This window comes from Notamacropus eugenii, chromosome 6, assembly GCF_028372415.1.
Source record: "Notamacropus eugenii isolate mMacEug1 chromosome 6, mMacEug1.pri_v2, whole genome shotgun sequence".
Classification (NCBI taxonomy): domain Eukaryota; kingdom Metazoa; phylum Chordata; class Mammalia; order Diprotodontia; family Macropodidae; genus Notamacropus; species Notamacropus eugenii.
The window spans coordinates 194,736,038-194,752,765 of NC_092877.1; the positions used below are offsets into that span (position 1 = coordinate 194,736,038).

The window sequence follows — 16,728 nt, forward strand, 5'->3', positions numbered from 1 at the left end:
CTGTGTTCTTTGTTCTCATGTGACCTTTTAGACTTGAGCCCTGTGGTCTCTTCGAAGGACCCCTTCCCAACCTTTCCCTGAAAAGTCAGTAACAAACTGCCCCAGTGGGGTTCTTTATGAGGAATTTATCAAGGCTCCATGTGTTCTGGGGTGGGGCTGAATACATTTTCCTCCTCATATTCTTAAGAAACTGCATATTTTTAAGATGCACACACACACATTTCAATAAGGTGTAAAAAAGCAATTACATTTTGATACCTTTGTCACCACTGATAGGGTAATTGTGCTTGGACACCAATTTCAAGATCTCTTTTCTCCCCAGCTCCCATACACTGTCCCTGACAGTTTTCTCCCCAGCCCAAGGACACTGTGCCTGGCAGTGACTCCTGGGCCTGCCCCAGTGAAACAAAGGATCTTACCCTATCACAAGAACAGTTGACCTTTGAAGAAATGCTCCTGTAAAAATAAAACTATCTCATAACCACAGAAATATCATGTATTAATTCCCAAAGTTGGTCAAGGTATAGACATCAGCTCCCAAAGCCATCCTGCTACAGATGTAAAAAAAACACACCCCTGTGAAATCCTTTCCCTTGTTTCCAGTAGTGAATGACACCTGTGAATAAGGTTGTATGTTATTATAATTTTCCTATGTAAGCTTTAGCATCACTCCTGTTAGGTTGAAAGTTCCTTAAAGAATTCAGATTCTTTATGGAGCTCTGCCCTGCCAAGTTAATTCAAAGAATGCTTGATCGCTGAATTGATTTCAGACTACCCTCTCCTGTACTTGAGTCCTTGAGGGGTCCCTGAATATTCTAAATAACAACACCACTATGCAGTAACAGTTTCTCTTGCCAAGACCATGATAAGCTCAATCATATTTTTTCTTTGAAGGTCTTGCGAGTAATATTTGTTTTAGCCAGTAAAGTTAAGATTGAACTTCATTTTTGGAGAAACATATTGTTTAGGGCTGCTAGATGGCTCAGTGAATAGTGAGAGGCCTGGAGTCAGAAAGACCCAGAATCAAATTTGCCTTCAGAAATTTACTAGCTCTGTAACCCTGAGCAAGTCACTTAACCCTGTTTGCCTCAATTTCCTCACCTGTAAAATGATCTGGAGAAGGAAATGGCAAACCATTCCAGTATCTGTGACAAAATATATATATACAAATTGTACAAATATATATTGAAATGTGGTCACAAAGAGTTGGAAGTTACTGAAACAACTCAACAGTGACAAAAATATTTGATATTAGTATTTTGTACAAAGACATGTGGATTTATTATGTATTACATTATATCACACATTATGTGCAAATACAAGTAAATACTACATGGAAATATATATATATACGTGTGTGTGTGCACATAAACACAAGCTGATAACTAAAAGTAACACCTTTTTTCAGTTTTTCTAAATTACATTTTTTCAATTATCTAGTATTTATTTAAATTTTCTCCCACTTTCATGTAATGGCGATGGGGAAGACTATTTTCTTAAAAGGGGACAGAGGGACTCTTCAGTGTGTTTGAACATGGCTCAGGTTAAGCGACTTTCATTGGACAATGCACAAAGAAAAGATTTGAAAGACAGAAAGTATCACATCTGTCCAGCTAATAGGTACACTTCACACAGCACTAGTCTGTGTGCCAAGGATGGTGCCAGTTAACATACTTATCCATGATTTTACTGAAGTCATAGTAATTCTGTCAAACTTGTGGATGACATAATGCTCAGACAGATCACTGACACACTAGGTTGAGAATCAGAAGAAAGGAGATCTTAGAGCAGAATACTGAGCCTGACAGAATCAGAGGAAAATGAAAAGAGATACATGTCAAGTTTGATCCTTGTCTTCAGTGTCAACTTCAGAGAGCATGTATTCTTATGTGGGAAAGGATACCTCCCACGCCTGGCTCTGGAAGTCTTTTTTCCCCCTTCACGGAGGTCTCATGAAATTCTACTTATTTCTAGCTCTGTGCTCAGTGTGAATGGCTTCAGGTTGGGTTCCATGGTTACATAAGGGAAGGAGAGAGACGCCCAGGCATTCAACTTGAGGCAACATTTGTCTCGTGCCTCTTGTGTGTGGAGTAGAGGAGCAGTAAGCCATACTGAGTCAAAGACTGGGCTTGGAGTCAGGAAGACCTGGTTTTACCTCTGAAACTTACTAGCTTTTTGACTATTGTCATGTCACTTGATCCCTCTGATCCTCAGGCAAATACCTAACACGAGTTTGTAGAAAGGATACATTATGCATCATTGACATTGTAATGTGGCCTATGATGAATGGAGGAGAAAATTCAAAGTTTGGATAAGATGTGGTCATAGAGCTCTTAATAGAATTTCTTATACCCTCAGAGTCAGAACCAAGCATGTAATATTCAGAGGGCAATAAAGATTCATAACCTTATAAACCTATGAAGTTTGGAAGGAACCTTATTTCCTTACTTATCTATTCCAAAGCCTTAATTTTAGGAAAAGAAAACTACAGCCAAGGGAGGGGAAGGGACTTACTCAAGTCTACAAAAATGAATTAGGGGAGATAAATCTGACTTTTGGAGAGTAGCATTCAATAGATTAGATCCATAGATGGGCCTGACAAAGAAAGTTCCTGAAAGCCAGTGCAAAGGGCTTCAATTGGATATGGTGAGAATGAGTCACTGTAATGTAGGAAAGCACAGCAATTTAGCTATAACTGCAGAAAAGCTGGAAAAATATCCCAGCTTCTCCTTATGTCTTCCAGTCTTTCTAAGCTAATCACAGTAGTCTACATGGGCATATAGCTATGGGTAAGATAAGAGGTGAATGGAATTTATGGGGTACGTAATTCAAATATCAGGTGGTCCTGGAGGAGTTGTCTCTATGGGGTAAGCAAAGTAGTTCCAAAAACAAACTACTTGACCTGAAAGTTGTTTTCCATGCCAACAAGGAGAAGCTATGGATCTGACTCGTAAAAAGGTTGAAGGTGCTTGGTGGCTATGGTCTAGCCTACCAAAGAGCTGTAAACCACTATCCTGCACTGAAATCGTTACTAAATAGCTACAATGCACTGAAGAAGCAGCAGAAAAGCAGCACTGGATAATGGCTCATGAGCTGTGGTTTTTTGAAAAGAGGCTTACCAAAAGTGTATCTTGAACATGAGGACAGTTTTTAGGCCATGTTTGAATGAGCCATTTCCTAGGATAGGTGTTTTTGGTTTGTTCTATTCTGCAGCATAGCATGATAAAAGCTCAGTGTACATAAGTTGATTATATTAATGTTATATGGTGATTGAGTTGTGTTCTGGATCAAACAGGAGGAAGAAGCTGGCTGGTTTGCTTCCAGGGAATTATGAAATACTTTTAACAATGCCAAACTAGTTCATGACACAAAAGCCCCTTGCTTTATAAGACTGATGTTATCATGGAACAACACATTATTGGAAGGAACACAATTGTAGGTGCATGACAATGGAGAAATGAATGGCAGAGATAATCAGGTTGCAGCATGTTGTCCCTGATGACTCACCCAGAAGATGTGGCATAAAATAAATCATCCAGTAAGGCTATGATTGCCTAAGGTGGTGGGACAGCCATGTAGCAAGAGAAAGGGATGGCAGATGGATAAGCTCAGTGCCCACAGAGTGTTTAAAGATCTAGGGAAGAACCTACACTGCAGTGGATAGATCTTCTATGGAGCATATAGATAATGAATATCCAGCTTCAGAAGTCATTGAGATTTCCGGTTCAAGGAGTCAAGATGGTGGAGTGATCTGTACTTGCTATCACCTCCCCTTGTTGACCTTGACAAGCCCAGAGAATATCTCCCCAGAAAAATCCTGGAACAGTGGGAGCTGCAGAAGGGATAAATAGACTCTTAGCCTATGAGGCTAGAAAGATTGCTAAGGAGGGTTCCTTTTGCTGTAGATGAAGGGGACCAGTGCAGGATCAAAGAAGTCCCAGGCAGCCTCACCTCAACAAACTAGGAGAAGATCCTGAGCCCCAGGGGAATGAAGCCAGCAACTGTCAACACCAGGATCCCAGGTGTGCTTCAGCACCCCAGGGGAATCAGGAAGACACTAGTGCAGATGGGATCACCAACCACTGACCTTGCCTATGCTCTAGCTCAGCAGAGGAGACCTTCAGTGTCCAGAATGCCCATCCCCAACACTTAATGAGCTAGTTAAAGGGTAACTGCAAGGAAACCCAAAAAGGCCTCACCTAGCCTCTGCTTTCCAACACCAGCCAGCTCAGCACCAGGTAAGCTGAAGCAGTTTACCTTCAGCTGAAAGAACCAGAGGTCACAACACACAAAGCCTCAAGTTTTAGGCACAAGAACTGTGGGATAGAGTTCCCTGTGCCACAGATGCAGAGATATACTTTAAAAGCCAGGAAAAGCGTTGTTATCATGAGTAAGAAGCAAAATAGAAAAGAAAAGGCCATAGAATTTATCTGTGGGGACAAGGACCAAAACAGAAATACCAAAGAGGTCAACATTGAGACTGTACTCCCATCTAAAACTTCAGAAGGGAATAGGAGCTGATCTGAAGCACAAAGAGCCTTCTTGGAAGAGCTCAGAAAGGATTTTAAAACCCAAATTAGGGAAATAGAAGAAAAACTGACCAATGACTTTAAAAATAAGAAAAATGAAATCACAGAAGAATTTAAAAGGACAATTGGACAAATGGAAAAGGAAGTACAAAACTGAACTGAAGAAAATAACTCCTTAAAAGGAACAATTAGACAGATGGAAAAGGAGATGCAATAGTTAACTGAAGAAAATAATTTGATAAAAAATAGAATCAGGCAAATAGAAGCTAATGAATCTATGAGACATCAAGAATCAGTAAAACAGAATCTAAAAAATGAAAAGATAGAAGAAAATGTTAAATATCTAGTTGGAAAAGCAACTGACCTGGAAAATAGATTCAGTAGAGAAAAATCTAAGGATTATTGATTTACCAGAAGGCCTGGACAATATCATACAAGAAATCATCAAGGAAAATTGCCCAGAAGTCCTAGATCCCGAGGGCAAAATAGTCATTGAAAGAATCCACCTTTCACTTCCTGAAAGGGACCCCAAACTAAAAACACCAAAGAATAATGTTGCCAAATTCCAGAATTAACAAGTCAAGTGAAAAATACTGCAGGCAGCCAGAAGGAAATCATTCACATGTTGAGGAGCTACAGTCAGGATCACACAGGACCCTGCAGCTTTTACATTATAAGACTGAAGGAATTAGAATATGATATTCCATAAGGCAAAGAGCTGGGACTACAATCAAAGATTTATTACCCAGCATAGTTGAGCACAATATTTCAGGCAAGGAGATGGACATTCAATGAAATAAGGGATTTCCAGACCTTCCTGATGAAAAGGCCAGAACGCAGTAGAAAATTCAATCTTCAAACACAGGTCTCAAGAGGGACATAAAAAGGTAAATAGGGAAAAAAAAAAACTTATTACACAATATGGGCAAACTGTTGACAGTCCTATAAGGGAATATGATACTTGTTAATCTTGAGAATTATATTTTTATTATGAAATATAAAACAGATATACATAGATAGAGGGAGTAGGTATAAATTAAATGATGTGATGATAACAAATGTGACTTAAGGGTGAGCAGGGATTGGAATGGGAGATGTGAAAAGGAGGAGACAGAAAAAAAAATAAATTCCACCATAGGAAGAGGCACAAAAATGTATTAAAGTAGAGGGAATGAGGGGAAGAAAATGAGCATTATTTGAGAGATATTCTCATCTGATTGCATTCAACGAAGGTACAATAAATTCAGTCAAGGATAGAAGTACAATTAGCAATATAGGCAGTAGAAGGGGAAGGGGTAAAGAAAAGGGAGGGGAGGCTAAAAGAGAGGGAAGAACTAGTAAGGGAAAAGAATTAAAAGCAAAGGGGCTGAAAGAAGGGAGGGAAGACTGAAGGAGGTGGTGGGAAGGGAGAAGGGAGAAGTAAAATCATAAAAAAGGGGAAAGGGGATGGCAGAAAAGACACAGATAGTAATCATAATTGTGAATGTGAATGGGATGAACTCTTCCATAAAAAGGGGATGGATAGCAGAATGGATTAAAAACCATAATCCAAAAATATGCTGTTTACAAGAAACACATATGAAATGTGGGGATACACACAGGGTAAAGGTAAAAGGTTGGAGCAGAATATTTTGTGCTTCAGCTGATGTAAAAAAAGCAAGGGTAGAAATCCTAATCTCTTGACAAAACAAAAGCAGAAATAGATCTTATTAAAAGAGGTAAGGAAAGAAATTATATCGTGCTAAAAGTCACCAGAGACAATGAAGCAATTTCATTAGTAAATATATTTGTTCCAAGTGGCATAGCATCCAAATTCTTAGAGGAGAAGTTAAGGGAGTTACAGGAAGAAATGGACAGCAAAACTATACCTGTGGGGGATCCCAAGCTCCCCTTCTCTGAACTTGATAAATCTAACCTCAATATAAACAAGAAAGAAGTTAAAGAGGTGAATAGAACTCTGGATAAGGTAGGTATGATAGATCTCTGGAGAAAACTGAATGGGGATAGAAAGGAATATACCTTTTTCTCAGAAGTACATGGTACATATACAAAAATTGACCATGTACTAGATCATAGCAACCTCGCAATCCAGTGCAGAAAGGCAGAGATGGTCAATGCATCCGGCTCAGATCATAATGCAGTAAAACTTAGATGTAATCAAAGGCTATGGAAATATGAACCCAAAGCTAAATGGAAACTAAACAATTTAATCCTGAAGAATGAGTAGGTTAAACAACAAATTAAAGAAACAATCAGCAACTTCATTCAAGAGAAAGACAATAATGAGGCAATTTACCAATGTTATGGAATACTGCAAAAGCAGTTCTTAGGGGAAGTTTTATATCTTTGAATGCATATATAAATAAAATAGAGAAAGAGGAGATCAATGAATTGGGCATACAGCTGAAAAAGCTAGAAAAAGAACAAACTGAAAATTCCCAAGTAAATACCAAATTAGAAATACCGAAAATCAAAGGAGATTAATAAAATTGAACTTAAGAAAACTACTGAACTAACAAATAAAACTAAGAGTTGATTTTATTAAAAAAAAAAACAAAAAAGTTGATAAACCTTCTTTTGGTCTATTTAATTAAAAAAATGAAAGAAAAAAACCAAATTACCAATATCAAAAATGAAAAGGGTGAGCTAACCTCCAATGAGGAAGTAATTAAAACAATTAGAAATTATTTTTTCCAACTGTATGCTCATAAATTTGACAACCTAAATGAGATGGATGATTATTTTAAAAAAATATAAACTGCCCAGATTAACAGAAGAGGAAGTTAAGTACCTAAATAACCCCATCTCAGTAAACAAAATTGAACAAGCCATAAATGAACTCCCCAGGAAAAATCTCCAGGGCCACATGGATTCACAAGTGAATTCTATCAAACATTTAAAGAACAGTTAATTCCAATACTATGTAGACTACTTGGGAAAATTTCCTAAGAAGGAGTACTACCAAATTCTTTTTATGATACAAATATGGTTCTGATACCTAAACCAGAAAGAGTCAAATCAGAGAAAGAAAATTATAGACCAATTTCTTTAACGAATATAGATGCAAAAGTGTTAAATAAGATAAGAGCAAAAAGAACACAGAAACTTATCATGAGAATAATACATTATGATCAGGTAAGATTTATAGCAGGAATGCAGGGCCGGTTTAATATTAGAAAAACTATTAGCATTACTGATCATATGAAAAACAAATTAACAGAAACCACATGATTATCTCAATAGATGAAGAAAAAGCTTTTGACAAATTACAACACTGATTCCTCTTGAAAAAAACCAAAAAGCATAGGAATAAATGGAACTTTCCGTAAAATAATAAGCCATATCTACCTAAAACCATCAGCAAGCATTATATGTGATGAGGGCAAGCCGGATACATTTCCACTAAGATCAGGGGTGAAACAAGGATGTCCATTATCATCACTGTTATTCAACGTAGTATTAGAAATGCTAGCTGTAGCAATAAGAGAAGAAAGACATTGAAGGAATTAGAATAGGCAAAGAAGAAACGAAGTTATCACTCTTTGCAGATGCCATGATGATATATATAGAGAGTCCCAGAGAATCAAGTAAAAATCTACTTGAAATAATAAACAACTTTGGCAAAGTTGCAGGTTACAAAATAAATCCACATTAATCATCTGCATTTCTATATATTACTAACAAAGCCCAACATCAAGAGACAGAAAGAGAATTGCTGTTTAAAGCTACAGTAGACACTATAAAATATCTGGGAGTCTACCTGCTAAAACAAATCCAGGGACTATGGAATACAATTCCAAAGCACTATTCATACAAATAAAGTCAGATCTAAGTTAAGTGGAAAAAACATCAGTTACTAGTAGACAGGCTGAGCTAATATAATAAAAATGACAATATTACCTAAATTAATTTACTTGTTCAGTGCCATGCCACTCAAACTATAAGACAATTACTTTCTAGAGCTAGAAAAAATAATATCAAAACTCATCTGGAAGAACAAAAGATCCAGAATATCAAGGTGACTAATGAAAAGAAATGCTAGGGAAGGTAGCCTACCCCTACCAGATCTCAAATTGTATTATAAAGCAGCAATTATCAAAACCACTTGGTACTGGCTAAGAAACAGAAGGGTAGACAAGTGGAACAGGCTAGGTACTCAAGACACAGTAGGCAGTGAATATAGCAATCTACTGTTTGATAAACCCAAGGACCCATGCTTCTGGGACAAGAACTCACTGTTTGACAAAAATTGCTGGGAAAAGTGAACAATAGTGTGGCGGAAACTAGGCACAGACCAATGCCTGACACCATATACAAGAATAAAGTCCAAATGGGTACACAATCTAGGTATAAAGATTGATACTATGGACAAAGTGGTGGAGCAAAGAATAGTGTATTTATCAGATTTATGGAGAAGGGAAGAATTTTTGACTAAAGAAGAAATAGAGAGCATTATGAAATGCAAGACGGATAATTCTGATTATATTAAACTGAAAAGTTTTTGTACAACCAAACCTAATTCAATCAAGATTTGTAGGGATGCAGAAAACTGGGAAAGAATTTTTGCAGTTATTGTCTGTGATAAAGGCTTCACTTCTAGAATATAGAGAGAACTGAGTCAAATGTACAAAAATATAAGTCATTCCTCAATTGATAAATGGTCAAAGGATATGAACAAGCAATTTTCTAAGGAAGAAATTAAAGATATATATACATATACAGAGAGAGTTATATGAAAAAGTGCTCTAAATCACTACTGATTAGAGAGATGCAAATCAAAACAACTCTGAGGTACCACATCACACCTATCAGATTGGCAAACATGACAGAACAGGAAGATAATAAATTGGAAATTGGAAATAAGTTGGAGAGAATGTGGGAGAGTTGGAACACTAATTCATTGCTGGTGGAGCTGTGAGCTAATCCAACCATTCTGGAGAATAACTTGGAACTATGCCCAAAGGGCTACAAAATTACGCATACCTTGTGACCCAGCAATATCGCTTCTAGGACTGTATCCCCAAGAGATCATAAAAATGGGAAAGGGTTCCACATGTACAAAAATATTTATAGCAGCACTCTTTGTGGTGGCCAAAAACTGGAAATCAAGGGAATGCCCATCAACTGGGGAATGGCTGAGGAAATTATGGTATATGAATGTAATGGAGTAATATTGTGCTATAAGAAATGATGAACAGGAAGACTTCAAAGACACCTGGAAAGACTTAAATGATCTGATGCTGAGGGAAAGGAGCAGAACCAGGAGAACTCTGTGCAAAGCAACGACCATAGTGTGTGAGAGTTCTTTCTGAAAGACTTGGAACTTCATTGCAATGCAAGGACTTATAAAAATTCCCAATGATCTTTTAAGGTAAAATGCCTTCCACATCCAGAGAAAGAACTATGGAATTCAATCACAAAATGGAGCAGATCATTTTTGTGTGTATCAAGTTTTGGTTTGTTGTATGATTTCTCCCATTCATTTTAATTCTTCTACACAGCATGACTATAGTGAAAATGTATTCAATAGGACTGTATGTGTAGATCCTATATAAAAATTGTATGCCATCTTGCGGAGGGAGAGGAGAGGGAGGAGAAAAATAACTAAGTTATATAGTGATTGTAGGACACTGAAAATAAATAAAATTAATTTTAAAAAAAGAATAAAATCCAAATGAATACATGACCTAGGTATAAAGACTGATACTGTTAACAAATTAGGGGAGCAAGGAAGAGGGTATTTTTCAAATTTATGGAGAATGGAGAAATTTATCACCCAATAAGAGATAGAGAACATTATGAAGTACAAAATGGAATTAAATTGAAAAGATTTTGCACAAATAAACCCAATGCAACCAAGATTAGGAGGGAAGCAGAAAACTGGGAAAGAATTTTTGCAACTAGTGTCTGTGATAAAGACCTCATTTCTAAAATATAGAGAGAATTGAGTCAAATGTACAAGAATACAAGTCTTTCCCCAACTGATAAATGGTCAAAAGATATGAACAGGGAATTTTCAGAGGAAGAAATTAAAGCTATTTATAATTATATGATAACATGCTCTAAATCACTTGATTAGAGAGATGCAAATCAAAACAACTCTGAGGTACCACATCACACCTATCAGATTGGCTAATAGGACAAAACAGGAAAATGATAAATGTTGGAGAAGATGTGGGAGAGTTAGAACACTAATTCTTTGTTGGTGGAGCTATAAGCTGATCCAACCATTTTGGAGAGCAATTTGGAACTATGCCCAAAGTGCTATAAAAATGTGCATACCTTTTGATCCAGCAATATCGCTCCTGGGACTCTATCCCAAAGAGATCACAGAAATGGGAAAGGGTCCCACATGTGCAAAAATATTTATAGCAGCTCTCTTTGTGATGGCCAAAAACTGAAAATCAAGAGGATGCCTATCAATTGGGGAATAGTTGAACAAGCTGGGGTAAACGTAATGGAATACTATTGTGCTATGAGAAACAATGAACAGGAAGACTTCAGAGAAGCCTGTAAAGATTTACATGAACTGATGTTGAGTGAAAGGAACAGAACCAGGAGAACTTCATACACAGCAACAACCACAGTGTACAAGGAATTTTTCTGGTAACCTTAGTACTTCATTGAAATGCATCGATTTAAAAAATTTCTAATGGGCTCTTGCAGCCAAACACCTTCCACATCCAGAGAAAGAACTATGGAATTGAATCGCAGACAGAAATAGACCATGTATTTTGTATTATGTTATGCTGTTTTGTTTTATAGTTTCCCCCATTTAATAGGAAAAAAAAAAAAACAAAAGAAAAACCTTTTAATTGGCTGCTGAGCTGGAACCAAATGTAAATACAAAAGACAGAAAAATGAAAGCTCTTTCTCTTTGCCTGATGGAGTTCAAGTGAGGAGTTAAAAATACTGAATGCAATCCACCCAAAAAAGAAAGTCATTGATATGTTAGGTCTGCCATGGTGGAAGAAATATTCACATTTATAAGATCATCATGTGACTCAAAAGAGGATATTTGACTATTAAAATGATATTTCACATTCGAACAGACAAGTGTTGAGGAGAAAATATACAAAGCCTTCAAGGGATCCTTCTTTATATGAGTTTCCTCATCAGTGAAGTACATTGTGCAAAAACTTCAACTTTTTTTTTTTGAGTCACTCACAAATAAATGATACCCTAAAGTCACTGAAGAAAGGTAGCAGCACAGCTCTAATCCATAAGATGAAAACTGTGAATTAATATTTTCTTCCTCTCTGTGCCTATACAGGGAGGTGGAGGGTTAAGGGAAGCAACCACACACCTGGAATGTTATCAGTCCTCACCTCTGTGCCCCATAATGCTTGCTTTTTTCAGGGCTCAGCCACCTTCAGTTGGAGGTTTTCCTGCCCTCTCCAATGGCAAATGCTGTCCATTCTTCGATTACATTTCATAAACTCTGTATATATTTTGTATGTAACTTCCATGTACACATGAATCTCTCACTGTATGCTCGTTGAGGGTAGGGATTATTTTCTCTTTTTATTTGTATTTCTATCACTTAGAATAATGCTTGATGCACATGGGAAATGTTAAGAAAATGCTTGTAAGTATTGAAATATTGGAGTATGTGTCAAATGGGTTCGAGTGGGCAGGATGGGGTGGGGGGAAGCCTAAATGCATAAAAGCTACTTTAGAAGTTGATGCAGCAATCTAGGAGACAAACTATGAGAACCCAGACTAACACATGGTGCTAGTGGCAATGGGAAAGGGCTAGATCTTAGATGGAATTCTTCAGAAGAATCCATGTGACTTATTGGATAGGGGAGAAGCAGATGGATGAATCAGAGATGACTTGTCAGGTGGAAGCCTAAGTAAAGGGTAAACTTGTCATATAAATGATAGGGAATTAGTGGATAGGGAAGAAATGAGGAAGAACTCAAACTGGAAATATTGTTTTGAGTAGTAGTAACATGATCAAGTGAAAATGGACAGCGAAACTTTGTGATGGTGAGTTGGAGTTCATGTGAAAACAAACGACACTTTTGGAATCTTCAGCACACAGAGGAAATTAAAGCTCTGATTTATTTCAAAGAGCATTCCAAAGGAGTTTTGTAGTTAGAATAATGAAGAGCCAAGGAGTGGGGCTTGGGGAATATGACATATGAGAACAGTAATGACAATCACCACCACCACCAAGAGTTCTGTGGCAAGTTAAGATTTACAAAGCACCTTCCTCACAGCAACCTGGAGACACAGCAAGTATTGTGACTCTTACTGGACTGGTAAAGAAACTGAGGCTCAGGGAATTTAAGTGATTTGTGAAGGGTGATAAAGCATATTGGAATCAGGCTTTGAAACAAAATCAACTCACTCCAGGTTTAGGATGCTCTTTCTAGTCTACCCTGCTTTCTCAATGGAACCCACTAGAACATATCACCATGAGAGTATTTTGAAAGATTTTAGGGGACCTTTGGAACACTGAGGAACTCAGCTCCATGATTGAGTTGAGGTTTTTGTGGTCAAAAAGCTTGGTCAGCCCAAGGGGAACTGAGGCCCAGAATTAACTCTTAAGGTACTGAGAGAATGATGGTGCTAGAGGCAGAAACAGGAAAGTTCAAACACAAAAGCAATATGCACATCCCCCACCCTTCCTTCTCTGTTCCTCTCTGTCCATCCCTAGACTCAATGTTGGAGATGAAGAGTAGAGTGAATAAGCTCTACCCTTCCAAATAGGGACACTAGAAGTGTGGGGAAGTTCAGGAACAGAACACTTACAGTTTTTCATGGAGTCCAAGGTCAGATAATTATAAAATGCAGAGAAAGAATCATCTTGTGAAGAAAGACAGAAGTTTGAGGAGAGACCTGGGGCCCATAGGATCAGGAAAAAGGGGAGTGGCAGAGCTGGTGCTCTTATTAAAGGGAAGAAGATCCAGGTCAGAGATTGGTTGTACTTCAGGCAACAAATAAATTTCCTCCCTTCCAAAGAGCTCATTGACAGCTTAGTCTCTAGCTGTATGCTGGCTTAATACATCCCAAAGAACAGACAGCCTCACAAGAAGAAGCATGAAAGAAGTCTGAGTCAGGTCGTAGCTTCCTTTGAAACTGGGTAAGAAAGAGAAAAAATCTGGTGCTCAAAAGAGAGTGTGAAATGGGCACAGATGGTCTGATTCCTTGAAATAAGGAACTAAAATGAACTTCATTTGCAGACCTGGGCTACTTGCCATTGAAATGATGAATGGATGGATGCATGGATGAATGAAAAAACATTTATCAGTATTTGCATGCAAAGCTCTGCACTCACCATTGGAATAGAGACTTCTCTCATCCAGGGTGTAGGGCCCCAGTCTGGTGATGTTCCACATCTGGTTGCTCAGCTCCCAGTAAAGCTGTTCTTTCTTTAAGAGTGGGGCTGTCACATCTACCTGACAAGCATAAGTGAAAACAATTCCAGTTGCTGTTCCTTTCTTCAAAGGCCTGGGAAAGGAGACAAAAATGGGGATCAGAAGCCTGAAATGGGACCTGAAAAGTCTGATAACAATTCTATAAGTAGAGACAGCCATCCCTGAGAAGCCTGAGGTAAACACTGATGTCAATGAGAGTGAAATGGGGATTTTTGTGGGGACCTGCCAAAATTCCAAGTCTGAATTCACCTCCCTAAGATGATGTGGCAAGAGGATGTGGATCAATTCAATGAGAAATTGGAAAATCTGTCTGGACCCACATTATATTAGGCTGGAGATAACTCCTTTCTGAAGGGCATCAATTGGTACCATCCTTGATGAAGCCAATAACTCCCAGGGATCTCACCTCAGCAAGGTCAGTTTGCAGTCAGAGTACAGAGAACCAATGCTTGTCTTTTCCAACAAGAAGCTGAACTGGAAGTGAAAGGAGACAGTGGGACTTCTAGATTAAGCCTTGATACTCAGGGCTGAGGAAAGTAACTTGGTCAACGGGACTGAAGGGAGTCATGTCTCACCAGGTACTTCAGGTCACTCTCTGGGGAACTTACTTGGCTGGAGCCCATCTGGCCCATTTCTGCTGTATACATCAGGTTGGTGATAGTGAAGTTGAGGGTGAAAGACTCAAAGCTGAAGCTCCCAGCTACAAAAAAGAGAGGGAGAGATATCTAAAATGCTGCCTGCATTTCATTCAGCACATTCAGGGACACCTAGTTGGTATTGTCCTTGGGAGGAAAATTCAGTATCCTGGCCCTATTCATTGCATCCATGAGGGAACCTATAACCCTCCAAACTTTGTTTAGCATCTCCCAGTCTCTCATCATGATCAAACAAAGGATAATATGCAGGAGAAGAGAAATTCCCATGTCTGTGCTTTGGAACTGTTGATTCCAATGAGTTAATATCTGTAAAGTGCGTTGTGAACCACAAAATACTATTTAAGTGACAGATGATAATAATGATGACCCCATCCTCTGGATGCTACGTATATAAGCCATCATATCACTATCTTTGGAAGCAGCAGAATCTCTATGGTTCAACCACTGGGTTTTGGTTCTTTGATACTTCAGTGTATTTGTAAACCTATATTTTGTTTTATTTTTCATTGTCCACGCTTCTAACAATTGTGAAATACTGAATTTGTGTGGTCATGTTTTCTAAGAAAAAACATCATGAAAACTATCACCATCATCATTGAGGACACCCAGCTGAAACTCTCCTATTCCTTCTTCCAAAGAAAACTCAGCAGACTCAATAAATGAATGAAACCTTCAGGAAACCTTCAGCCATAAACCTATTCTTGTGCTAATACAACACAGTGGGAATAATATTGGATTTGGAGAAAGAAGACATGGTTTTCAATCCTAACTGTCCCACTTGCTACCAATATGACTCTGGAGCTCAGTGTCTTCAACTCAAAATGATGACAGAAATTAAACTAGAGTAGATGACCTGAAGTTCCTGCCAAGAGATCATAAGATCCTCTATGTTATGATCCTAAGAACCTAAAATCTCCTATCTCATGGTAAGCAAAACCTCCCAGAGAAGGGATCAAAGATGGAAGCAGACATTACCTGTGGAAACTGATTATGGAGCTGGAGGGCTGATTTTTACCGAATGAAATGGAAGTATCATGAATGAAAACCATGGACCAAATGTCCATGTGACAAGGAGGAGAAGGAACTGTGAAACACAAGGAAAACAGACTCTATTTGGCTTGGCCACTGAGTCAACTGGTGGGGACTAAATCATGAGAATGAGGGGGGCATAGTGCCTTCCTCTCTCTGTTACACTCTTGGTGCATCCTTTCCTTCCCAGGATGCTATGAGAACAGGGTCAGGAGGGCCAAGTGGTATTTTCTATTTGATCCCAGGATAAGAATAGTCACAACAGCTCATGCTGGAGAAGAGGAACACTCTAGAGTTGAGAGAGAGAGAGAGAGAGAGACAGAGAAAGAGGGAGGGAGGGAGAGAGAGAACCGCCATGTTTGAAAGGAGTAGGAGATTTTGAGAAAGAATTAAGGAGAAACATGAGAGAGATTCTGAAGTCAAGAGTTGAACACATATGGATCATCAGTTAAGACACAGCATTTCCTACAGTAATTCCCAGGTCAGGAGTCCATCTGCCCATCGAGGGTCCTTAGGCTTACTTCTGTGCTCCTTACTTACTGACTTACTTACTTACTCTACTCCTCCTCAGACTTGAAGCACGTCATAGGAAACTACTTTCAGTAAGATAAGTGCCATCAAGGCAAAGCTGGATCCTCAAGGGCACAGAAAATTGCTTTGACAGGTGAGTGATTAATAGAAGTGGGACCAAGTATAGAGGCTAAGGAACTCCATGTCCTGGGCAGGGTTAGCTGCTCACCATTGATGTAGAGGCTCTTCTTGTGAAGGGTATAGAGACCCAGCCTGGTAATTTTATGGGTCTGATTGCTAAACTCCTGGTACATCTTCATTCCATCAAGGCTAGGAATGGTGGGGACTTTCCAATGGATACAAAGGATATTCACTGCAGTGCCTTTCTTCACAGACCTGAGAAAGGACACATTGGTAATGATGGTCAAATATCTGGCTTGCCATAGGCATGCAAAAGTTAGCTGCAGTGAGAAGGGACCATCCGTGTTCTACAAAGTATTTCAGGTTTATTTTAGAATAATTACTTATTGTAAAAAAAAGTGTTTCTTCGAGCAATCATTTTAATGATTTAAGGAGCTGCGGGCAGGGAAGGCTATAGACCTTTCTTGACTATTGCAC

At 38.5% G+C, this 16,728-nt stretch overlaps 1 protein-coding gene across 1 annotated transcript in view; it reads right to left on the reverse strand.

Moving 5' to 3' along the window:
• The window catches only part of LOC140512235 (mucin-16-like), a 47,957-nt gene that overhangs the window by 22,554 nt on the left and 8,675 nt on the right, over positions 1-16,728 (reverse strand). The window contains exons 5-8 of the mRNA XM_072621476.1: positions 16,340-16,506; positions 14,491-14,615; positions 14,322-14,389; positions 13,816-13,988 (exon numbers count right to left, since the gene is read on the reverse strand). Of these exons, the coding sequence (XP_072477577.1) occupies positions 13,816-13,988; positions 14,322-14,389; positions 14,491-14,615; positions 16,340-16,506 (533 nt within the window). The remainder of the gene's footprint in view (positions 1-13,815; positions 13,989-14,321; positions 14,390-14,490; positions 14,616-16,339; positions 16,507-16,728) is intronic.